The 26111-nt window shown below is 46.9% G+C and overlaps 1 protein-coding gene across 5 annotated transcripts in view; it reads right to left on the reverse strand.

Annotated features, from left to right (window-relative positions):
* Positions 1–12795: 12795 nt before the first annotated feature.
* Positions 12796–26111, reverse strand: part of asl (argininosuccinate lyase) — a 50056-nt gene continuing 36740 nt past the window's right edge. For all 5 annotated transcript variants that reach the window (XM_085964491.1, XM_085964492.1, XM_085964495.1 and 2 more), the window contains exons 10-17: positions 25968–26030; positions 22165–22279; positions 19733–19817; positions 18657–18716; positions 17203–17286; positions 15738–15818; positions 14103–14209; positions 12796–13263 (exon numbers count right to left, since the gene is read on the reverse strand). In XM_085964491.1, the coding sequence (XP_085820617.1) occupies positions 13116–13263; positions 14103–14209; positions 15738–15818; positions 17203–17286; positions 18657–18716; positions 19733–19817; positions 22165–22279; positions 25968–26030 (743 nt within the window). In that variant the 3' untranslated portion in view covers positions 12796–13115. The remainder of the gene's footprint in view (positions 13264–14102; positions 14210–15737; positions 15819–17202; positions 17287–18656; positions 18717–19732; positions 19818–22164; positions 22280–25967; positions 26031–26111) is intronic.

The raw sequence follows: 26111 nt of genomic DNA on the forward strand, positions 1-26111 counted from the left end.
TGCCGGTGCGCAGTGCATGCGTATCCCAGGGGCACAGTTAGTTCGATGCATCCCCTGGGATCACGTGGGCCATGGAGAGCCAATGGGAGCAGGGAAATGCCTATTCATAAAATTGACAGGAAGAGCTGTCAAAATTATAAATACTATAAGCCCCAAAAATCACGAAAACTTCAAATAATGTTTTTTTTAAATCACATTTTTAAAATAACTATAAATTATATAAAATAACTATTTTAAACAATAATTTAAATTTTTGAAAAAATTAATTACATTTTCTAACAGGTCTAAAAATAAACTTATCTTTCTTTAAAGTATTTAAAAATAATAAACCTGTGGGAAAAATGTTTTAATTTTAATTAATTCACCACTTACCTTGTTAAAAGCAGGCCTTGTGCCTGCTTTTTATATGTGTAACTGATGGAGGCTTACCCTCCCGGAAAAACCTGGAAAAAAAACGTAAGTTCGATGCGCACGCGCTGCCTCTCTGGTGCACACGTTCCACCTGTCAACCCCTTCTTTCAAGGGAACGGAAGTTCCAGTTTCCCGCACATGCGCAGTGCATGCACGAAACTGGCACTTCCATTGGGCCTACCCGAATTTCTGGGCCATTAGCACTGCGAACAGTATGCTAATTGGGAGTCAATATACCCTGGTAATAGTCCTTAGGGTTTGTCTGGTTCACTGAAATGTTGAGACTAGCTTGTCGGCTACGAGTTCATGCATTTCAGTGTGAGTATTTTACTTACTTCATTCATAACTTTTAAAACTAACATAATTTTCCATAAATGTCTATTTTTCCTAAATTGAGTGACTGGCTTGACGGCTGTAAGCTCATTCATTTGAGTGTGTGAATTGTCAGTGGGAGATGGGTCACATCCAGTTTGCCAGCAGGATTAGGGCTGGGTTGGACTAGCAACCAGAATTAAATTGGGTTGAAGCTACCAACAGGAGTTGGATCAGGCCAGTCAACAAGTGGGGGAGAAACTGCATGTGGCGGGTGCAGAACAGGGCCAAAAGGCACCGATTTCATGATGGAGTCTCCTGCACTGCAAATTGGGTCAGACGATCTTTCAAGCACCGCAGGCGGCCGTCTAAAACGGGCATTAGGACCTTTACGCATGTAAATTGGACGGCGCGGAGAGGCGCAGTCATCGGGCCTGCTCCACTGAGGATGTCAGTATTCGCTGTGGCTAAGCACCTTTGCCGACAGGAAGAGATGTATTCCAGGGTTTTATTGGCAAGGCCATGGCAAAAATGATTGGAACATGGAGAAGGATAGACAGACAGAGAGGTTGATGGGAAATTAAGGCTCGCTTAGCATTGGCTTATGAGGCAAATAGCTTGGTGTTTAAATTAGTATTTCCTTACAGCTAGAATAGTCATTAGTTTCAAGGTTTCCATTAACTGTTGAATAAATAAAGTTTGTAGGAAGCTAAAAACAAAGATAAGCAAAGTCTCTGTCTAATTGATAGAGCTAGGCACAATAGTGCACCATCATAATAATCCATAGATAATGTGTGTGTAATCTTGCTAGCAAGTTAATTGAACAAAAGACATTGGCCTAGAAATTGGGTATAGCCCCGCTTGGGGCATTAGAATTGGCGGAGCGCAAATTTTATAGCCAGACGCAACTTATCGACACCTCGTGCGATATTGGGTTGCAGCGCCACAAAGGTGATTGAGGCGCGAGTTCAGGTGTTACACGGGGCACCTAAGGCGCTAACATGCCAGTGCAACCCAATATCGGGGCGTCCAGCCGCAGCGCAGGTGCTCTCAATTACCCATGACCACGAGACTTCCAGGCGCCGGCCAGCTCTTAAAGGGGTGGGTCAGGCAGCTCCAGCATCCACAGTCTGCACCTTGTAGGCCTGCAAATCGGCGCAAGCCCTTCTCTGGCGCAAAAAACTTGGAGCATATGGAGAGGGTGAGGCAGAGAGCAGAGTGCTTCAGGCAGAGAGCAGCGTGCTTCACCAATGAGTCTCTGGAGGAATTGGTGGCCACAGCGGAGCGCCGGCGAGATGTCCTCTACCCCGACAATGGCAGGAGGCCTAATCATAAGGACTACCGACGAGCTTGGAGGGATGTTTCTCAGAGGGTCAACTCCAGCAGCATGGCGACCAGGAGCCCTGTGCAGTGCAGGAAGAAATTCAACGACCTCACTCGGGTCGTGAGGGTGAGTGGAGTTAATGTAAACTTATGCATCCCTCCATTAGCACCTGACTTTATGGCTACAGGGTGCACTATGCCCCACTGGTCATCTGTCAGCAAGCACCCATGGCCCTTTCTGGTCACACACATGCAAATTTGACTCAGGGCATCATGTAAGGGCTGGTCCACCATGGGGGGCATGAGATGATAACCCAGGGCATCATGTAAGGGCTGTTCCACCATGGGGGGCATGAGATGATAACCCAGGGCATCATGTAAGGGCTGTTCCACCATGGGGGGCATGAGATGATAACCCAGGGCATCATGTAAGGGCTGTTCCACCATGGGGGGCATGAGATCATAATTCAGGGCATCATGTAACATCACTTCCCGTCCTTTGCCCTGCAGGCCAAGCTGGCGAGAAACCGCAAGGAGCAGCTTCGCACCGGAGGAGGCCGTCCTCAATTGGAGCCTCTGACGGATCTCGAGGAGAGAGTCCACCAGATTGTGGGAGGACGCCTGAGTGGTCCTGTCACCACTGCAGCTGCCGACCCCATTGTCCACAGCGATGGTAAGGTTCTCACCATTTACAGCTGTCACCTTCCAGTTGTTTCCCCCGCCAGCATGCCTTCTCAATGTGGAGCCATGTCATAGCATTGCCACACTGTTGCATCCCTTGCTGCCAAACTGTCCTTTTGCTAAAGCCACTCTTCAACCTCCCTGCTTTCAGATGCTGCATCACCAGCTCAGGAGCCGGCCCCTCAAGCTGCCAGTGCCAGTGCCTCCGGAGGCGACGACCAGGAGGAAGCCGGACCATCCGTGCCAGCCTCAGGGGAGCCACCGCATCTGGAGACTGGGGATAGTAGTTCCCTTGAGGGGAGGGGGGGGTGCTCTGATGAGGAGCCAGTTGCAGGAACCAGCGGCCTGCAGCAACGCGCGGGGGGTAGGGACGCTCGGGGGCCGTCTCCCCGGAGGGCGAGGCAGGCCACCATGACTGCTGCACAGAGTGCAGAGGAGGTGCGTAGCCTTGCTGAGATGAGCACCCAGGCCCGGCTCAGGCACACTGAGCTGATGGCTGCAGTGCGGAGGATGCCTGAGTCGATCGACACACTGGCAAAGAGTGTGCTGGACTTTGGGGCAGCAATGGAAAGGACTGTCCAGGGCTTCGGCCCAGCAATGGAAAGGACTGTCCAGGGCTTCGGCCCAGCAATGGAAAGGTCTGTCCAGGGCTTCGAACCAGCAATGGAAAGGTCTGTCCAGGGCTTGTCCGAGGCAGTGGAAAAGTCTGTCCAGGCCTTGTCCGAGGCAGTGGAAAGGTCTGTCCATGGCTTTTCCCAAGCACTGGCACCTGCCACGCAGGTCCTCACTGCTGCCACGCAGTCACTTGCTGGCCTCGTCCACATGCAAATTGAGGCCACGCGAACACGCTCTGCTGCCACCCTAGCTGCATCAGGCAGGATCACCCCAGGCCCTTGCAGCACCACAGCAGGCCATGAATCTGTGGAGCAATCGATTGTGGCGTATGATCCTGTGCGGCCCCATCAGAGTGCTAGTGTTTCGGCCGACCACGGTGCAGGTGTCCTCTCTCTGCATGTGAGCAGTCCTGATGCCACCGCTGGCACGTCAGCAGAGCAGCTGCCACCACCTGCGCGGCAGACTGCTAGCAGACATGCCCAGTTGGAGCAGCCTGCTTGCGGGACCTCCAAGCCCAGAGGTCGTCCAGGCCGTCCCTCAGGGGCTTCAGCGCTTCCAAACACTCAGCAGGCATCCCCCAGCCTTGACGCAGCCACTGGGGTCCAATTACGGAGCAGCTGCAGGGAGGGAAGGGGCCGACCTCGTAAGAGGAGTCGGTCTCCATCAAGGGGTCACCAGTAGAGGGAGGTGCTAAGACGTCTCTTTTTCCGGATTTAAGGCCGTCCACACCTGCTGTGTTTGTTTGTTATGGTTTGGTTAGTTTCGCCGGGTTGCCAGACAGTTATCTGTTAGTTTGTTAGTTATGATTTCTGTTACCATTACGTTGTCATGCTGGAAGGAAGCACTTGTTTGAAAATAAAGAAAACTTTTTATTTACAATTGAGCTGTACACTATTTACAATCATCGAGGCCTTCATAGGCTTACAGCGAACCGGAGGGCGCTGTTCGAATCACAGCCACCATTCCGTCCGAGGGGCCTAGACCCGAGTCCTTATGAGCCTCTGACGAACGGCCCTTCCAGTTTCTGGAGCCCTCCCATCTTCCTTCTCCTCCTCCTCCTCCTGATCCTCCTTGCCCGCATGCTCCTCCTCCTCCTCGTCTGCCTGCTCTGCTGGACCTTGAGTGTCGGCTGGCATTGGCTGGGTACGTCGAATGGCCAGGTTGTGGAGCATGCAGCAGACAACAACGATGCGCGCCACATGCTCCGGCGAGTACTGTAGGGCGACACCCGAATGGTCTAGACAACGGAAACGCTGCTTCAGCACACCAATTGTGTGCTCCACAGTGTTCCTGGTGGCCTGATGGCTGTTGTTGTAATGCTCTTCTGCCGGGGTGCTGGGAAAACGGAGCGGGGTCATGAGCCATGGGCAGAGAGGATAGCCCTTGTCGCCCAGAAGCCAGCCTCGTGGGTGAGCCGGGGCCTCAAAAAGGTCAGCCACTGAGGTCTGCCGCATGGCTGCTGCCAGGGAATTGTGCGTTCACCGCCATGATCATCTGCCGGTGATCACAGACCAGCTGCACATTAAGGGAGTGGAACCCCTTTCAGTTACGGAACTCCTCCGGATTCTGTAATGGCACCCGCAAAGCCACGTGTGTGCAATCAATGGCCCCCTGCACCATGGGGAAGTCCGCAATAGCCGCAATAGCCGCGAAGCCCTGGGCGCGCTCCCCCTGCTTCTCCAGGGACACAGGGAAGGTGATTAATTCGCACCTCCTTTTGTAGAGGGCAGCTGTCACTTGCCAGATGCAGCAATGCACCGCAAATTGAGAGATATTTGATATGTCCCCAGCTGCTGCCTGAAACGATCCGCTGACGTAAAAGTTGAGCGCAACAGTGACTTTCACGGCCACCGACAGAGAGGTCCTGCACCGTATCCACGGCTGCAGATCCCCAGCAAGCAGGTGGCACAGCTCAGTGACAACATCCTTACCAAATCTGAACCTTCGCAGACATTGCTCCTCCGACATGGTAAGGTAGAAGACCTGCTGCCTGAAAACCCTGGCAGCGTATGGTCGGATTTGGCGACGTCCATTGGCCCTCCTCCTTCTGGCCAATCCCGGCCCTCTCTCCCTCCATCTCTGTGCCCTTGCCAGTTGTTCAGCCAGGATGACGTTCCCCTCCAAAGCAGCTCCCATTATTCTGGCCGACGAGTAAGACGCAGTCAGCTTTCTGGATCCAACTGTTCTGGACAGGGCTGAAGGTCCCAAGGCTCCTCTGGCTCAATAAGAACAAGTCTGTGTAACTGAAGGTCTGCAACTCTCTCCAGCAGCGAGCAGTATGGCCAGGCCAAATGGCTGCCGGTTTTATACTAGTGCTGTCCCCTTTAAAGAGTGCCCCCCGAGTCCGAGAAGGATCTGGTAACGTTCCATCCAACTGTCACTAATAGCGCCAGGCGGAACGGAGGGGGGCGCCACCGAATTTCTGGTACGGGGCGCCAAAAAGGCGTTGCACAATGAAATGACGTCATTATCTGGCTGCGCCCGCAAGCGGGCGCAAAGACTTAGCACCAGCGCTAACAGGCTACTCAATATGGCAGGATGCGCTAGGATCACTGCGCACGTCCGAAAATTGGGTAACGCCCCAAATCTCGGGCTCTTTAGGCGCTAATCACTGGCACAAACAACCGAATTTCTAGGCCATTTGGCCTAGAAATTGGGTATAGCCCCGCTTGAGGCGTTAGAAATGGCGCTGCGCAAAGTTTATAGCCAGACTAAACTTATCGCCGCCTGCCGCGATATTGGGTTGCATCGCCCCCCAAAGGGGATTGAGGCGCGAATTCAGACATTGCACGGGCCTCCTAAGGTGCAAAACTTCCGGCGCTATCCAATATCGGCGCGGACGGGCGCAGCGCAGGTGATCTCAATTACCGACAACCACGAGACCTCCAGGCGCCGGCCGGCTCTTAAAGGGGTGGGTCAGTCAGCCTCAGCTTCCACACCCATCGGCCTGTAGGCCTCAGAATCAGTGCAGGCCCTTCTCTGGCGCAAAAAACTTGGTCAAGATGGAGAAGGTGAGACAGAGAGCAGAGCGCTTCAGCACTGAGGCTCTGGAGCAGTTGGTGTCCGCAGTGGAGCGCCGTCGAGATGTTCTCTATCCTGACAATGGCAGGAGGCCGAATCAAAAGGAGTACCACCGAGCTTGGAGGGATGTTTGTCAGAGGGTCAACTCCAGCAGCATGGCGACCAGGAGCCCTGTTCAGTGCAGGAAGAAATTCAATGACCTCACTCGGGTCGTTAGGGTGAGTGTTGTTTATGCAAACTTCTGATTCCCTCCATCTGCACCTGATTCGCGCACCCTATAGCCATGATGCCCCAATGGCCATCTGTCAGCAAGCACCCATGGCCCTTTCTGGGCACACACATGCACATTTGACTCAAGGCATCATGTAAGGGCTCTTGCACCATGGGGGGCATGAGATGATCACTCAGGGCATCATGTAACAGAACTTCCCCTCCTTTCCCCTGCAGTCCAAGCTGGCGATGATCCGCAAGGGCCAGCTTCGAACCGGTGGCGGACCTCCACAAGTGGTCACTCTCACAGATCTCGAGGAGAGAGTGCACCAGATTCTTGGAGGACGTCTGAGTGGTCCTGTTACCACTGCAGCTGCCGACCCCATTGTCGACAGTGAGGGTAAGGCTCTCACCTTTTTCAGCTGTCTCCTTCCACTTGATCCCCCCGCCAGCATGCTTTCTCAGTGTGCAGCCATGTCAGAGCCTTGCCGCAATCTGGCATGCCTTGCCGCCAACCTGTCCTTTTGCTAAAGCCACTCTTCGACCTCCCTGCTTTCAGATGCTGCATCACCAACTTGGGATCTGCGCCCTGAAGCTGCCAGTGCCAGTGCCTCCGGAGGCGAGGATCAGGAGGAAGCCGGAGCATCCGTTCCAGCCTCAGGGGAGCCTACACATCTGCAGACTGGGGATAGTAGTTCCCTGGAGGGGAGCAGGGCGGGGCTCTGATGATGAGCCAGTTGCCGGAACAAGCGGCCTGCAGCAACGCGAGGGGGGTAGGCAAGTTCGGCCTCCGGCTCCCCGGAGGGCAAGGCAGGGAACGATGACTGCTGCACAGAGTGCAAAGGAGGTGCGTAGCCTGGCTGAAATGAGCACCCAGGCCCGGCTCAGGCACACTGAGCTGATGGCTGCAGTGGGGAGGATGCCTCAGTCGATAGAAACACTGGCAAAGAGTGTGCTGGACTTTGGAGCAGCAATGGAGAGGACTGTCCAGGGCTTCGGGGCAGCAATGGAGAGGACTGTCCAGGGCTTCGGGGCAGCAATGGAGAGGACTGTCCAGGGCTTCGAGGCTGCTATGGAAAGGACTGTTCAGAGCTTCGGACAATCCCTGGAAAGGTCTGTCCAGGGCTTGTCCGAGGCAGTGGAACGGACTGCTCCGGCCTTGTCCGAAGCAATGGAAAGAACTGTCCAGGGCTTCTCCGAAGCACTGGCACCTGCCACACAGGTCCTCACTGCTGCCACGCAGTTACTTGCTGGCCTCGTCCACACCCAGATTGAGGCAACGCGAACTCTCACTGCAGCCACCCTATCTGCATCAGCTAGGATCACCCCGGGCCCTTCCAGTACCATACGAGGCCAGGAATCAGTGGAGCAGTCGATTGTGGCGGATGAGCCGAACCGGTCCCCTCAGAGAGCCAGTGTGTCGTCCGACCATGGTGCAGGTGTCCTCTCTCGGCAGGTGACCATTGCTCATGTCACCGCTGGAACGTCTGCAGTGCAGCTGCCACCACCTGCAGGGCACACTGCTTCCAGCCATGCTCAGATCAAGCAGCCAGCCTCCGCACCCTCCAAGACCAGAGGTCGTCCAGGCCGTCCCTCAGGGGCTTCTGCGCTTCCACACAGTCAGCAGGCGTCCCCCAGCCTTGACCCCGCCACTGGGATTCAATTATGTAGGAGCAGCAGGGAGGGAAGGGGCCGACCGCGAAAGAGAAGTCGTTCTCCATCAAGGGGCCAGCAGTAGAGGGAGGTGCTGAGACGTTTCTTTGGCCAAATTCAAGGACTCCCTCACCTGTTGTGATTGTTGGAAATGGTTTGTTTAGTTTTGCGGCTTTGCCGAAGAGTTAACTGTTATTTTGTTAGTTATGGTTTCTGTTGACATGACGTTGTTACGCTGGAAGGAAGGACTTTTTTGACAATAAAGAAGTTTTAATTTGCAATGGTACACGTTACTATTTACAGTCATGCTGGCCTTCAGGGGCTTTGAAAGATCCGAAGTGCGCAGGACGAATGACACCCATCATTCCGTCAGAGGGGCCTCGAACCGAGTCCTGATGAGCCTCTGACGGACGGCCCTTCCACTTTCAGGAGCCCTCCCATCTTCCTCCTCCTCCTCCTCGTCCGCCTGCTCGTCCTCCTCCTCCTCCTCCTCGTCCGCCTGCTCTGCTGGACCTTGAGGGACAGCTGGCATTGGCTGGGTGTGTCGAATGGCCAAGTTGTGGAGCATGCAGCAGACGACAACGATGTGACCCACTTGCTCCGGCAAGTACTGCAGGGCTCCCCCCCGAATGGTCTAGACAGCGGAAACGCTGTTTGAGCACACCAATAGTGTGCTCCACAATGTTCCTGGTCGCCTGATGGCTGCTGTTGTACAGCTCTTCTGCTGGGGTGGTGGCCAAACGGAGTGGTGTCATGAGCCATGGGCAGAGAGGATAGCCCTTGTCCCCAAGAAACCAGCCTCGTGGGTGAGCCGGCCCCTCAAAAAGGTCACAAACTGAGGTCTGCCGCAGGATGAACGCATCATGGCTGCTCCCTGGGAATTGGGCGTTGACTGCCATGATCATTTGGCGGTGGTCACAGACCAGCTGCACATTGAGGGAGTGGAACCCCTTGCGGTTGCGGAAGTCCTCAGGATTCAGTAATGGCGCCCGCAAAGCCACGTGTGTGCAATCAATCGCCCCCTGCACCATGGGGAAGTTCGCAATAGCAGCGAAGCCCTGCGCGCGCTCCGCCTGCTTCTCCAGGGTCAGAGGGAAGGTGATGAATTGACGCCTTCTTCTATAAAGGGCAGCTGTCACTTGCCGGATGCAACAATGCACTGCAAACTGAGAGATATTCACAATGTCCCCAGTGGCTGACTGAAAGGATCCGCTGGCATAGAAATTGAGGGCAACAGTCACTTTGACGGCCACCGACAGAGAGGTCCTGCACCGTAGACGCGGCTGCAGATCCTCAGCAAGCAGGTGGCACAGCTCAGTTACAACCTCCTTACCGAATCGGAGCCTTCGAACACACTGCTCCTCTGACATGGCAAGGTATGACACCTGCTGCCTGAATACCCTCGCAGCGTACCCTCGGATTGGCCGACCTCCATTGCCCCTCCTCCTTCTGGCCAATCCCGGCCCTCTCTCCCGCCATCTCTGTGCCCCTTCAAAGTGTCCGGCCATGAGGACGTGGCCCTCTAAAGCAGCTCCCATTCCGATGCCAGTCGGGCAAAACGCTGTTAGGTGCAGCGCTCCAACTGCTCCGGACAAGTCTGAAGGTCCCAAGTATTCTAAGGCTAAATCCAAAAAAATCTGCTCAACAGTAGCTCACCAACTCTCTCCAACAACGATCACAATGAACAGGCCAAGTGGCTGCAGCTTTTATACTAGAGCTGTCCCCTTTAAATAGCGCCTCCCAACTCCGAGAAGGGCCTGGTAACGTTCCATCGAACTGTCACTAATAGCGCTAGGCGGAAAGGTTCCGGGCGCCACCGAATATCCGGTCAGGGGCGCCTAAAAGATGTTGCACACTGAAATGACATCATGATCTGCCTGCGCACACGGGCGCGCGCTAACAGTTAGCGCAGGCGTTAAATGTATAGTCAATATGGGAGTTGTCGCTATCTTCATTGCGCCCGCCCGAACATTGGGTAACGCCCCACATTTCGGACTCATTAGGCGCTAATCGCCGGCGCTAACAACCGAATTTCTAGGCCTTTGTGTTTTAAAGTTTAGTACAATGTTTGGCTGCATGCTTACATCTATTGTACTCTGTCAATGTACTCTGCTTGTAAATTGCTTTACATGCTGAAGGAAGAAATAAAAGTATTGAACCTGAAGCAACGACTATTTGCATTACTTCTCATGTACAGAAACAACGTGGGTCTCTTTACCAACATCATTTTGCTTCATTTTTTCTAATGATGTGATGTATTATTAGTATGGATATGTGAATGTTGATATTGCTACGTTTGTTCTTAGATGAGGGAACATCTCAGTTGCAAAGTGTTTCAAACATCTTAATCTGTTCCCAGGAAGAGAATCTTTGGGAGATTTGAGCTCAAGACTGCCATAGCAACATAGTGAGCTATTAGAAGAGAGGTATACATACTATGGAAAGGACCCCTGGACACTGAAGCTCCAATGCAAGTGCCCTGCTGGACTGCACTTCCAATGACGTGGCTCGGCATGGCGGCAGGCAGTGGGCTCCTCTCCAGTCATCACCAAGCCTTGCAAGGTGTTTTGCAAACTCTTCAATGACTGCATATATGTGCCTTCTTTTTAAATGCAGGCATCCTGTGGTTCAAAGCTGTGGCCTGTGCACCTGAGGAAGGACATGAACTAACCCACCAGCGAGCAAGTTGCTGCTCCTCCATTGCCAAACACCACATGTTCCTGCTTGCTCATGTTCTGTGATTCACCTCGTGCTTTCTACTCAAAACTATTTAAATCCCCTGACGTGGATGCATCTGTGAATAGTGGAGTCAGCGATGTATGGTGTTGTCAAGCTGTACACACTCCTTCTATCTTCTTTGTCTTGGTGAGTGGCCCCTTGAAAGACGCTCAAGAAATTGAAATTTCTCCCCCATTCTATGCTGCTTCTATCTGCAAGCACAGAAGCTGCTTTGAGGAGTACATACAGTGATGGCCAGGTGCCCATCCTACATCAAAGCAGGTGTATAAATGAACATGCTTTCTTGGAAGATTCCTTTCTGGGACATCTTCATGGATGCAAGTGCAACCAGAGCTCCAGTTTAAAGCTGTAGGTAAAAAGTGTACTCAGCTGCAGTAGGAATATACATTAGCATCTATGAAAGAGCTGGAAAGTGGTTTGCTTTGCCTGCATCCACAGTCAAGTTGTAACAAGTTGATCCCAACCTTTTTTGAAGATGGAAGGTTGTGCTACGAGCTTTGCGTCCACACCTGCCATACACCATGACCCTGTCGGACCTCTTGAAGTTGACCCCGATTTAAAATTGATGATGAACCCCTGGTTTGGATTGGCCTTCCTATTGGAAGTTCACTCAATGGAGGTTGCGTAATTGTTCCCGCCCCTTTACTTGGACCACAATCTTCTCTCGGGTGGGCAGACAACCTGCTTTTAGGATTCTGTCGATGCTGCTCTGAAATTGGCCACAAGGAGGTGCATGAGAGATAGCGGGTGAGGTGACGGTGACTCCAATTTCCCTTCCCTCACTGGTGGAAAGTGCCTGTTGGCACCACTATTCCCAGCCAGAATGGAGATGATGGGGTAATTCCCCCTTCAATCATGTCTGGAGACCACACTGCTGTAACTGACTAGGGTTGATTTTACACACAATTTGTATCCAGTCACTGCATTTTACTGGAGAAATCACCCTGCTTTTATTGGGAGATGTTACTGTAGTTTTGGCAGTATTTTCTCCTAGAGACACCTTTTGTTGTGTAAATAGACTTCCTTTGGTTTGCTGAGTAAAATAGATTGATCATAAGTCCCACCCCACCTCCAGCTCATTGGCCGATACAGTGGTGTCAATCGACACTGGCTGTCTCCCTATAGAATCTAGGTCGCGATCCGAGATTAGGCATCATGCCTGTTGTGGGCACAAATTCGCATCATACCACTCTGTGAAGTCTATATAGTTGACCTTTTTGAACAGATCAAATGGGAATGGACCTACCTTTGTCCTTTAAATGTATTCACTGCAGAACTGAACTATGTTAAAAAATACAAAAGCTTTTTTTTTTGTTTGCTGCAGGCATTTTCCATTGCTTTGTGTTACATCCTGGTCATCCTGTCACTAGTATTCTAGCATTTTAACAACAGAGAGAGGTATGCCTTCAGCACATGTGAGGAAAGGGTGTTCAGCTCAGCAGTGATGTGTCGAGGTGGGTGGTCATAGGAAAAGTAAAACTTTGAAATAAGGAAAAAACTGTTCTGAAATTTCTGTGTCAAGTAAACACAGGTGGATTCCTGGAGGACATGACTTCAGTTGTGTAGAACAGAACAGCCTGTGTGGAGGTGCCCAGGAATGCTTCAGTTTGCCAGCAGCTATTATATCTCTGACCCATCCTGGCTGTTGCAAAAATTATCCTTCAACCGGAACAGGGTGGTTTTAACAGCAGCTCCCGTGAGAGTCAGGAAGCAGTTCTCTAATATAAATAAATAGGCTACTAAATGCCCCAGTTTGAGATTTTTTCCCCCACTCCTGAAGAGATTAAAATAAGAGTGAATGTACGTACAGCAGTGAAATCAGCCTCAGACTGCATTCCATCAAGATTTATTTTGCTTAAATTTTCTCTTGTAGACCAGTTGTGAATTACAGCTAGATACAGTACCATAGGAACATCTTTACAAAGGGCAACCTTTTACAATTTAAATATAGATTCAAGTTCCATTTACTGCCGATCATTGCTCAACTTAACACCATCACTGTGGCAACTTGCTAGCCAGATTTTGTCTTAATCCAAAAACCGTTGATATTTAGTAGAATCCCCCCCGATAGAAAATTCTTCCTATGGTTAACGAGTCAACAAATCTTGCGTACTTCCAATGCAAGTCACTTGGGTTTTCGATCTATCTGCTTAAGTGCTCTGTCTTTTTTTTAGCCATGCTCTCAGTTGCTCGATTTGTGAAGTCACGCTGCTGCGTGCAGTCCCTCCAGCTGCCGCATACTGCTCCACGCTGTTGGTATAATCCCACACCTTTGACACATCGCTCTCAAATAGAGGGCTTTTTGTAAAAAGAGAAGACATTTTATTAGATGCTACTCAACAATTAGATCCTTGTATCCCAGGAGATTTACTACAACAGGGATTGTTTGTGCACTATGTTGAAACAAACACTTGCGCGGTAAAGCCCCTACACATGCCCTTTATTGGAATTACTATAATTGATCACATTCTGTTTAACTTGTTTTTAAATTAACACCCCCACAGAAAGAAATAAGTACTAGGAAAAATAATCAGTTCCACCTTCTGATAAACCAGATAGTAACAAAAAGATTCAGCTCCCCTTTAGGTATCAATAGATTTCCCAGCTTCAATGTCACGTGAAACACAGAAAAGAGGCAAGTCCTATCTTATCTCAACAGTAGACCTTCTGTCTCTTTCAGCCCCCCACCTTCCCAAGTACATTTTCACCAGCACTCCCTCAGCCCTAACGAGTACTTCCTACTGCTTCGATAGAAAAATACTGCGGATGCTGGAAATCCAAAATAACAACAGAAAATGCTGGAAAAACTCAGCAGGCCAGGCAACATCTGTGGCGAGAGAAATAGAGTCAACGTTTCAGGTCGAAACCCTTCGTCAGGACTTCCTACTGCTTGTTTGCTGCCTCTCCACCCCCATCTCATTGAAGGAGCCTTCGCTCTTAACTCCCACATGCTCTTCACATTACCCTCTTGCCTGTTCCCATGCCTCGACTCTTTGGCCCCGAGTAATGCCGCTGAAGATGTACTAATGTGAACAGTGAATCACCAGCCCATCGTGACTCATTGCTGATTTGTGTATTGACATCTACTCCTACCAAACTGCATCAATAAATAAGCGCAACAGGTCTATAATACATGCCTAATGGTCTTCAAGTCATCCAGCGAGAGTTGATTTACTTCAATACCCTTATTTTCTGCCAAATGAACAGCTCTTCCAGAAGTACTGTGGGCTTCTCTAAATGGCATCTGCAATGAGACAGATCTGGTCAAGAATTGAGGCATAATCACAAAATATAAACAGACTGAAAAATACACACAAACAATAATTTTATCCATGTGGTAATGGAATTTCTAACTATATAGTTCTATACAGTGATCATTATACAGTGCGACGTTTGTAGTCTTTAACAGAACTAGGCAGCACAGGCCTATTTAGAGAGAGGCTTCTTTAGAAACCAGAGTAGTAGAGCTTAACCAGGCTGAGTTGAAAAGGCTGCGCCATTGAAACCATGGTTACATTTCTGTAATGATAGAAAGCTTTAACAAAACAAGGCACAAAAGGTACAAAAACAAGATCTCAGTTCAGTCATTTAGACTTTCCATTCTTTATCTCTGCTTAATGCATGAAAGGCTGTAACAACATCCCGTCTAAATCTGTATTTCTAAGGATTATTTCACATAAAAACAAAGAGATAAAAGATTTTATTTTTATTATCACTGCTAAAGTATCATAAAATTTCATGTAACAATGCAATCTGTGTATTCAGAAAACCAGAAAGGAATACAGAATCAAGATGCACGTCCCAATTTCACCACTGGGATTGATATTCTAATACTGTACAATTTCTTAATTAGCGTCATCATAGTACAACAACGGTCTACATCAAGAGACTGTGGGAACTACAATAACGTCACCCTCAATGAAAGAGTTAGAGGTTTATCGAGTGGAGATAGCAGCAGAATATGATATGCAAATTTCAAGTTAATTTAATTTGTTGAAACTGAACCAACATATAACTGCTCTACTCGTAGGTATAAAAGCACTATTTAGATGTTTTTCCACAGAAAGAAATAAGTACTAGGAAAAATAATCAGTTCCACCTTCTGGTAAACCAGATAGTAACAAAAAGATTCAGCTCCCCTTTAGGTATCAATAGATTTCCCAGCTTCAATGTCACATGAAACACAGAAAAGAGGCAAGTCCTACCTTATCTCAACAGTAGACCTTCTGTCTCTTTCAGCCCCCCACCTTCCCAAGTACATTTTCACCAGCACTACCTCAGCCCTAACGAGTACTTCCTACTGCTTGTTCGCTGCCTCCCCACCCCCATCACATCGAAGGAGCCTTAGCTCTTAACTCCCACATGCTCTCACAGAATATGGCCGAGTTGGCAGAGCAAAGCAACAGATCTTATCTGTCCTACTAGAAGTTGCTGGACGGGCACCTGCATCACTGTACTCTATGCCCAGTGCCTCTCGATACCACAGCAGGATAGTTCAAGCTTAGAGCTCCAGGCTGTAGTGCATTAGCTGATCTTAAATAGATCTATTTGGAATTGGACAATGGAAACAGCCTGATGGCAGATGGATCTGACTTTTTCCACTGTTGTTACTGACTGGGGGTTTCAAGGAAGAAGTTTCTTGCTAATCCACAATGGCTGCCTCTCTGGAAGATCTCCAGTTACTGTACCCAAGCGGCTGCCACATTCACTGGGTGATGTTATGGGTATTAAAAAAAAAAAATTCAGCTTCAATGCGTAGTACAAATGCTCACCTTCTTTCGAACCAAGTAATAAGCCAGATCTGTAGCCAGCATGTCTGGGCTCAAAGCTTTCTTCATGGCATTTTCATGAACCTTCAGGAAAAGGTAACATCACACACAATTAACTAAACAGTACCTTCTTAAAAAGGGGCAGGAAAGTCATGGGGAAATGCTTCTTGTTCAAAGCAAATCTCCCCCCCCCAACCCCACACCTTATAGAACAAAATATTAGCCTCAAGAGAATTTGGAGTGATGCTTTAAAAAAATCAGCTACGAGACAGTTAAGTAGTAGACTAATGTCTCAGCAAAATACTCAGCTTAGACTTTCCTTCCTGATTCCCACAAGTATTTAACAAGAATTTAAGTATTTGTCCCAGTGTTGTGCAAGTGCCAGTAATAATCTTAATAAATGTTTAATTGTTTAAAATTAAAAGCTAGTTACAGAAGTTTCCTGTTCTAGTTAGAGTAAAACATCTAAATTGTACCTTTACATTTTAGCAGTTAAATGTCAATCACGTAATTAGTAAGACGTTTTAATTTTTAATTAATTTTTGCTCGGATGTCAAATCCTAGGGAATGGAACAGTTTTACCAATGGTCATTGTATGTCTACATCAAGTGCTTTCCCAGCTCAGCTACAGATTAAAATTCCCTTCACTCAATCCTAATGATGTTCTTTAGTCTTGTCCCAGAAAAGCTACTGCAGTAGCATGAATCTTTCCACTTCCTATAGTTCTAGAAACATAGAAGATAGGAGCAGGAGTAGGCCATTCGGCCCCTCGAGCCTGCTCCGCCATTCAATGCGATCATGGCTGATCATCCAAACTCAGTACCCTGTCCCTGCTTTCTCCCCATATCCCATGATCCCTTTAGCCTGAAGAAATATATCCAACTCCTTCTTGAATATATTTAATGAATTGGCCTCCCTGCCTTCTGTGGTAGAGAATTCCACAGGTTCACCACTCTCTGGGTGAAGAAATTCCTCCTCATTTCTGTCCTAGATGGCTTACCCCTTATCCTTAGACTGTGTCCCCTGGTTCTAGACTCCCCGACCATCGGGAACATCCTTCCTGCATCTAGTCATGTCAGAATTTTATAAGTTTCAATGAGATCCCCTCTCATTCTTCTAAACTCCAGCGAGTATAAGCCCAATTGACCCAATCTCTCCTCATATGTCATTCCTGCCATCCCAGGTATCAGTCTGGTGAATCTTCACTGCACTCCCTCCCTGGCAAGAACATCCTTCCTCAGATAAGGAGTGCAACTACGCAAACTAATGCCAAATTGGAGGCAGTTTGTCCCGGTCGGCATGTGCTCTCCAGGTTTGGCACTGTCCTTACAGCCAGCAGACAGAGGAATCTCCGATTCCACCATCCTGGGTTGGATTCCAATCAAGGCCCCAGACGCGAAATGCAAACGTTTAGCCCACTGTGCCACTCAGCATTCATTTTATTCTGAAGGTTAAAAGAGGCTATTACCTGTAATGTAGAGATAACGCCCGATGCCACTTGGAGTACTGCAGTGATGGTGTCAATGCTTTCAAACATTGCCTCTTTGTCTTCCTGTATAAGTGAAACAGATTCTCAACATCAGTAACAGACAACACCATTTCCTTCCTTCTTTCCCCATCCCCATTTCCCCCCCCCACCAAAAGGTCAATTTCTTGCTGATGAATAGGGAAAGGGCTTTGGGGAAGAGAGCAGGACAGTGGAATTCGTTTTGGATTGTTCTAACACAGGAAAAATGGGCTGAATGGCCTCCTTGTGTGCTCTAAACCTCTATGGTTCTATGATGCTATGAGTGCTGGTTGCTCTCTTGTAACTCATCAAAGTGGCCATTCTTCTTGTGTGGGGCTTGACAGTGAGTATGGAGAGTCTATTTAATTGTGAGGTGCAGGCATAACAACCAACCCTGATTCTCTCCTTAGCTAACTGGATAGTGATAGGAACAGGAACCCAGGATGATAGTCCCCTCCCCAATCCAGACACTAAACCAATTGTAGCACCTCTACTGCGGCTACAGATAAGATCGGCTAACTCAGCATGCCAACTGTCATGGTGTGGTGGGAATAGTTCTAGGTTATTAAAAAAAAGTGACACAGACATTAGTAAACATTTTTATAAATTTTTTTTAAAGACATTGGCCCGTGATTTCCGATAGGAGGCTTCCTGCGTGAGGGCACTTCCGCTCCTGGGCCTCTCCAAAATCGAAACGCGCAGGGCCCAGGTATCCTATCCCAGGGGCGCATGCAGTTCGCAAGCACCCTGGGATCACATGGGCCAGGCCAACCAATAGGAGAAGGGAATCTCCCTTCATACTTTTGACAGATAGACCGGTCAATTATATGAATGGAGATCGCCCCAAAAAGATACTAAAACATTAAATAAATTAAAAAACCATCACGTTTTTAAAATGAGTTAAAATTACATTAACTTAAATATTTTTAAACAAAAATTTTCTTTTGAAAAAAAAAATTAACTTTTTTACGGGGCTAAAAATAAAGTTACCTTTTTTTAAAAAAAAGTATTTACTTTTTTCAACTCTTATGCTGGTAAAATCAGGCCTTCCTCGGTGTAAGATTTCTAAGGGTTTTCAGCGGGCGGAGGTTCTGCAGAAAGCGGAACTCTCCCCCCGCAGAGGCCCTTCTCCAGGGCAGGCGTCCGATCTGTCAGGAGCATTCTTGACAGATCGGAAATGCCGGTTTTCAGTGCATGCGCTTCACATTTCCGATGTCCCTACGGGTGTGTACACAGCCCGTACACACCCGTAGGCATCGGAAAATACAGGCCATTGTTTTTAAAACCTGAAGATTAGCTTTAAATATAAAAGCACTGCCACATTTTATCTTTTTGGGAAAGGAAACAAAAAGAATGACTGCAACTTTACTGCTGAAGTATAATGTGACACAGATCCTGAAACAGGTCCTGTATACCTGCAAATCCTTATTGTATGTGCTTGGCAGTCCCTTAAGATTCATTAAAAATCCAGAGCACTGTAAAAAATAAAAAAAAACATACAGTTAATAGAAAAGTAGCGATGGGGAATAATGGCTTTCAAACATTGTAAAATCTGGTGAATTGGTTGCACACACATACACTCAGCTGCTGGCAAAGTATCAAATTATACCAGTGCACAAGTCATATCATCCAGATCATTAAAAAGTTGCACTGAAATTTCAAATTATGCAGTGGATTTTACAGCAAATATCACATTTCTGCAACTCAATCAATGAAGTGCTTCATTAAAAAAAATTCTCAGATGCATCAGTCAACTATTTATGGAACTCTCTTGGCATTTGGGGGAATCTACAACTGGCTGCTGTGACCCTGGACAGGGGCATGTGCGAACAGGGGAGGAGGGGTGATAAACACCGGTGGTGCCATTCCAATAACACCTGTTGGAAAGTTCACACAAGGACCAGAGTCAGCGGTGATGCCCTTGCTGGATGAATAGCCAGCTGACACTCAAGGTTCACGTGAAAAATGGTCACTTGGCCAGGTGCTAGGAGACAAGGCCCCTGTGAAACTCTACTTCAACAAAAGGAGGGGAAAATACTGGGGGGAGAAGTACTGGGGGGGGTATAGTCTACATGAACAGTGCGGAATTGCAAATTAGGAATTACAGGGAAGCCTAATTTTTGCACTGGGACTTGTTTCTGAATTCTTGTTTTAATGAGAGTGAGTGAGCGAGTGCACATGCACACGTACAAAAGCTGAGAGGACGACAGTGCTTAGTCATGCATATTTTGCACTTTGTCGTGCACCTGTGAAAACATCAAACACTCCCAGGTCAGATGTTGCATAAACCTCCACACAATTCTGGCAATGTGCCTTAACTTCTCAATATCTTGGCAACTTGTCAGGTTTGTTCCAAAAAAAAGGATGCGCTTTTGAAAGTGGGACATTTTCTTTCATTGGGAAATACACAAGTACTAATCAATAGTTTAGACATGAGGGAACAGCTGAACTGATGGGACTCTCCAATTACACTGTCAAACAATATCCTTACCCTCCCAAACACACGGCCCGCCTTGCCTCGAATCAGTTCCAAACTGTCTGCATTCTTCTTCTGGGGCATCAGGCTACTCCCCGTGCTGAAAGAACACAGAAACTCTTAGCACAATCAAACATCTAAATGGTCTATTGTATGTGCAAAGCAGTTGTTCTCTTACCCCATCCACACACATACATACACATAAATGATCCTCCTCTAAATGGAAGTGGAACAAAGTAGCCTGCTGGCACTGTGAGCCTTTCAGGCTTTTCCACTCCCTTTCAGATTTTTTGAGGATGTAACTGGTAGAATAGATAAGGGAGAACCAGTGGATGTGGTGTATTTGGACTTTCAGAAGGCTTTCGATAAGGTCCCGCATAAGAGATTAGCGTGTAAAGTTAAAGCACATGGGATTGGGGGTAAGGTACTGACTTGGATAGAGAACTGGCTGGCAGACAGGAAGCAAAGAGTTGGAATAAATGGGTCTTTTTCCGAGTGGCAGGCAGTGACTAGTGGGGTACCGCAGGGATCGGTCCTTGGACCCCAGCTATTCACAATATATATTAATGATCTAGACGAGGGAACTAGATGTAATATCTCCAAGTTTGCAGACGACACAAAGCTGGGTGGGCGTGTGTGCTGTGAGGAGGATGCAGAGAAACTCCAGTATGATTTGGACAGGTTGGGTGATTTGGCAGATGCATGGCAGATGCAGTATAATGTGGATAAATGCGAGGTTATCCACTTTGGTGGCAAAAACAGGAAGGCAGATTATCTGAATGGCAATAGATTGGGAAAAGGGGAAGTGCAACGAGACCTGGGTGTCCTTGTGCACCAGTCACTGAAGGTAAGCATGCAGGTGCAGCAGGCGGTTAAGAAGACAAATGGTATGTTGGCCTTCGTAGCGAGAGGATTCGAGTACAGGAACAAGGATGTCTTGCTGCAGTTGTACAGGGCCTTGGTGAGACCACACCTTGAGTATTGTGTGCAGTTTTGGTCACCTTATCTGAGGAAGGATGTTCTTGCCATGGAGGGAGTGCAGCAAAGATTCACCAGACTGATACTTGGGATGGCAGGAATGACGTATGAGGAGAGATTGGGTCGATTGGGCTTATACTCGCTGGAGTTTAGAAGAATGAGAGGGGATCTCATTGAAACTTATAACATTCTAACAGGACCAGACAGACTAGATGCAGGAAGGATGTTCCCGATGGCAGGGAAGTCCAGAACCAGGGGTCACAGTCTAAAGATAAGGGGTAAGCCATTTAGGACAGAGATGAGGAGGAATTTCTTCACCCAGAGAGTGGTGAACCTGTGGAATTCTCTATCACAGAAGGCTGTTGAGGCCAATTCATTAAATATATTCAAGAAGGAGTTAGATATATTTCTTAAGGCTAAAGTGATCAAGGGATATGGGGAGAAGGCAGGGACAGGGTACTGAGTTTGGATGATCAGCCATGATCTCATTGAATGGTGGAGTAAGCTCGAGGGGCCGAATGGCCTACTCCTGCTCCTATCTTCTATGTTTCTATGTTTCACAATTAACCGTATCAAGCAAGTAGAACTTCCTCTTATAGCAACTACTTGAGGAATTAGTTCTCCAATATCATTACCACAGCTGTAGAAACTTTCCACAAATATAAACACGACAGTTTCTACAGCTGTCAGACTTTAAGAATGCAACGGTTTTGGCCGCTCGGCAGCCATGTTTTTTGACCACTTGAGGCACAGCTGAAGTGATCTATTTTGGTGGCATATGTCACCCAACTGCAGGAGTGTCACAACATTCACATTAGGTATTTGCTGTCGGCAGCATCAGTGATAAACTCAAAGTATATGGAAAATAAATGAGATTCAAGTGCAAATGTCAGTTGAAAGTAAGATTTAAACTCGGGTCTCCTCGTCAGCCTTCCCAACAGTAGCTTAGCAATGGACCCGCTGGACTGATCTGGGTGACTTTTTTAAAAATAAAAGTTAAGTTAATCACCTCTACTTTTTCCACTATCGTCTTCTATCTAAAGTTACAATTTCTCACATGCATATAACAAAAAAATTACCTCACAGGAAGATAAACCTCTGCGCTCAAACCAAAAGCCTCAACAGATGTCCCAGCAGAATACCCCTTTGTTGTTACAAAACATTTACCCATAAAGGAATTATATCAGAAAATAAAGGCAACAAACAGCTCTAGCTTGAATGATCCATCAAAATAGCTTCATGGCCAAGACTTGCTTGTTGGTATTTTTGGATATATTTCTGGTTGCACATTGCCTAGGCCTCTTCATATAAACCGTGGTGATAATTTTTCAACTGCCAAATGCAACCCCTGGAAAATTTACACATTTAATTTGAGATAAAACGTATACCTAACCCAAACAAATAATATGTCGCTGTTTGGCCACCAGCTCCAATAGAAAGTATGACTAAATTAATGCTTATGGAATTACCTGTAGGCATCAGACAGGGTTATAAATCCAAATTCCTTGGTGCTGTAAATTATTAGATCCTCAGCTATCTTACTCAGGTGAATCTGGCACAGGGTGCACCAGAACAGAATCTCAGCTTTAATAAACCAGAGAAAAAGTGTTAAGCACATAACCTATGGAAACAATTGTGATGTTTCTTAGCACAAATAAAAGACACCAATGGACATTTATCTTATAACTGCAGTTCACTTAGTTTCCGAGACCTTACAGAGTTCCTTCAGATCCTCCTTTACCAAAAAGAAGGAAATGTACAAAACATGTTGACTTACAGCAGAACAAGCTAACTGGCTGGAAGACAGAAAGCAGAGAGGAGGGGTAAAGGGTAGTTATTCAGAGTGGCAGAAGGTTGAAAGTGGGATCCCACAAGGATCAGTGCTGGGACCACTGCTGTTCAAATTTATGTTAATGATTTAAGACTTTGGAATCAAAAACACAATTTCTAAATTTGCAGATGACACCAAATTGGGGGGAAATAGTCAATACTGAGGAGGACAGCAACACAGAAGATAGGAGCAGGAGTAGGCCATTTGGCCCCTCGAGCCTGTTCCGCCATTTAATGAGATCATGGCTGATCATCCAAATTCAGTAACCTGTCCCTGCTTTCTCCCCATATCCCTTGATCCCTTTAGCCTTAAGAAATATATCTAACTCCTTCTTGAATATATTTAATAAGTTGGCCTCAACTACCTTCTGTGGTAGAGAATTCCACAGGTTCACCACTCTCTGGGTGAAGAAATTCCTCCTCATCTCAGTCCTAAATGGCTTAGACTGTGACCCCTGGTTCTGGACTCCCCCGCCATCGGGAACATCCTTCCTGCATCTAGTCTGTCTAGTCCTGTTAGAATTTTAAAAGTTTCAATGAGATCCCCTCTCATTCTTCTAAACTCTAGCGAATATAAGCCTAATCGACCCAATCTCTCTTCATAAGTCATTCCTGCCATCCCAGGTATCAGTCTGGTGAATCTTCGCTGCACTCCCTCCATGGCAAGAACTTCCTTCCTCAGATAAGGCGACCAAAACTGCACACAATACTCAAGGTGTGGTCTCACCAAGTACGGCGTAAAATTCTGGTCCCATATTATAAAAAGGATATAGAGGCACTGGAGATGGTGCACAAAAGATTTACAAGGATAACAAATTACAAGAAGACATTAATAAACTTGTAGAATGAGCATAAATTTGGCAAATGAATTTCAACACAAGTGTGGGGTATTGCATTTTGGTAAGAAAAATAAGGTCACATATTACTTGGAAAATAAGAATCTAAATGGGGTAGAGGAGCAAAAGGATCTGGGAGTACAAATACACAAATCACTAAAAAGTAGCGAGAGATTAATAAGGCCATAAAAAAGCAAAACAAGCACTAGGGTTTCTCTCTAGATGGATAGATATGAAAAGTAGGCTAAACTTGTATCGAACCTTGGTGAGACCACACTTGTGGAGTACTGCGTAAAATTCTGGTCACCGTATTATAAAAAGGATAAAGAGGCACTGGAGATGGTGCACAAAAGATTTACAAGGATAATACCAGAAATGCGAGGTTATACCCATCAGGAAAGGATGAACCCTTGAAAAGAGAACACTGAGGGGTGACCTAATAGAGGTCTTTAAAATTATGAAAGATTTTGATAGAGTAGATTGAGAGAGAGTGTTTCCACTTGTGGGGAAGAGCAAAACTAGAAGTCATCAATATAAGATAGTCACCAAGAAATCAAATAGGGAATTCAGAAGAAACTTATTTACCCAGAGAGTGGTGATAATGTGGCGAATTGTATAGATGCATCTAAAGAGAGGCTAGTTAAACATATGAGGGAGAAGGGAATAGAGGGTTATGCTGATAGAGTTAGATGAGGAAAGATGGGAGCAGACTCGAGTGGAGCATAAACGCCGGCATGGACTTGTTGGGCTGAATGGCCTGTTTCTATGCTGAATATCCTATGTAATTCATTGTAACCGTAAAATACTGCAGATGCTGAAAATCTGAAATGAAAACAGAAAACGCTGGAAACACTCAGAAGGTCAGGCAGTATCTGTGAAGAGAACAGAGATGCAGCCTGACCTATTCAGCATTTTCTGTTTTTGACTTACAACCAAATGTGCAGATAAGCAAGGTTTCATTACAGGTTACAAGATAAGATACAAATGAAGGTCATTTGGCCATCTTAGGTCATGCTTGCAGAAACGACCCTACAGTCCCACCATCCAACTGCTTCTCAAATAATTCTAGGATTTCTGCCTCCACTGTCCTACCCATTGATGATTTTGTGTAAAGAACATCCTAAACTAAACTTGCCTTTTGCTAGTTTGAACTGATGTTTCCTGGTCCTATGGTTTAGTTTGGAGTACTACTTTTGATCTATATCTTTTCTACATGGTTCACCAACTTATCGTCTCTCAGCTGTACAACTCTCCCCACCTCTTCCTCCTACAACAACCTTCCAAGAATCTTCACTTCCCCCAATACACGAATATCCATGACTTGTTTCTTCCTCTCATCTTTCAACAATTTAATAATGTTGGTTGGTTTCAGTGCATCAATATCCTTATGTTTTACACAGACGGTATATTTCCCTTCCTGTCAAAAAACTCAAACAATCCTCTCGTTTCTTGAATTATCAGCATTTATACAAATAATCCCGTGGAGAAAAACTTGCCATGTAATTCTTCCCATTTAATATCTCTAACAGTCCATTCTCTTAATGTTTCTTTTGTAACAGAATCTTTGAAATGCACCATTAATCTCAGCTTCTCGTTCTGAATGCTTCCCTTAATGCTTTCTTTGTTATTGCAATCCTGCTAATCCCATAGAAGTGGTTATACAATACGGTCTGGTCCCCCTTGTGTCTAACCCACAATGTTTGAACTGTTGGGCAGATTTGACAAACCGTGATAATTGTCCGTACGCAACAGCTCAAAAGCTATGAACGCCACTCTAAAGCAACTGTGCGTGTGCAGTCCCCACCCCATCCTTGTTCCCACCACGGCTGGGTGTCTGGCTATTTTCTAGGTAGAACCCCCATTCCTGACACTACACTCAGGCAGGACCCTCTCCTATCGACCTTGGTCTCAGGCAAAACCCTTTTGATCTAATCCCATTCTTGGGTAGAAATGTCAAGTAACGGAGCAAGTCAACTGCAAGATCATTTATTCCAGTAGCAGCTGATTAAAATTTTTATTCATAAGCAACACCACACCACAAAAAGGTACATGTTGAATAGAGACTGCCTCAATACAATAACTTGCATTTATATAGCGCCTTAACGTAGCAAAACATCCCAAGGCACTTCACAGGAGCATTATCAAACAAAATTTGACACCGAGTCATAAAAAGATATTAGGATGTGACCAAAAGCTTGGTCAAAAAAGTAGGTTTTAAGGAGCATCTTAAAAGGAGGAAAGAGAGGTTTAGGGAGGGAATTCCAGAGCTTAGGGCCTAGGCAGCTGAAGGCATGGCCACCAATAGTGGAGCGATGAAAATCAGGGATGCGCAAGAGGCCAGTATGGGAGGAGCACAAAAATCTCAGGAGGGTTGTAGGACTGGAGGAGGTTAGAGAGATAGGGAGGGGAGAGGCCATGGAAGGAATTGAAAACAAGGGTGAGAATTTTAAAATTGAGGCGTTACCGGATTGCAGAATCAGAGAGAATTCCTTTAGGCTGGTGGGTCAGGTGATCCAATGTTACTCCACTTATATTTGAAAAATCTGTGTTTACTCTCTATATAATCATCTACCGATTGTTTACTTCGTGAATGGAATTGTACTTACCAACAAAGTCTCGTCCACTGGTTGCATCCATGCTGTTCAAACTAATGGCATCAAACTGCAGCTCTGAAAGTCAAACAAGCAGTGCGGCAGTCAGTGTAATGCAGGTTAATTCTCGAGGGACAAAAAAAAAATGTCGGAGCTCCC

This window comes from Somniosus microcephalus, chromosome 22, assembly GCF_052327205.1.
Source record: "Somniosus microcephalus isolate GS21.2 chromosome 22, FLI_Smic_1.0, whole genome shotgun sequence".
Lineage (NCBI taxonomy): Eukaryota > Metazoa > Chordata > Chondrichthyes > Squaliformes > Somniosidae > Somniosus > Somniosus microcephalus.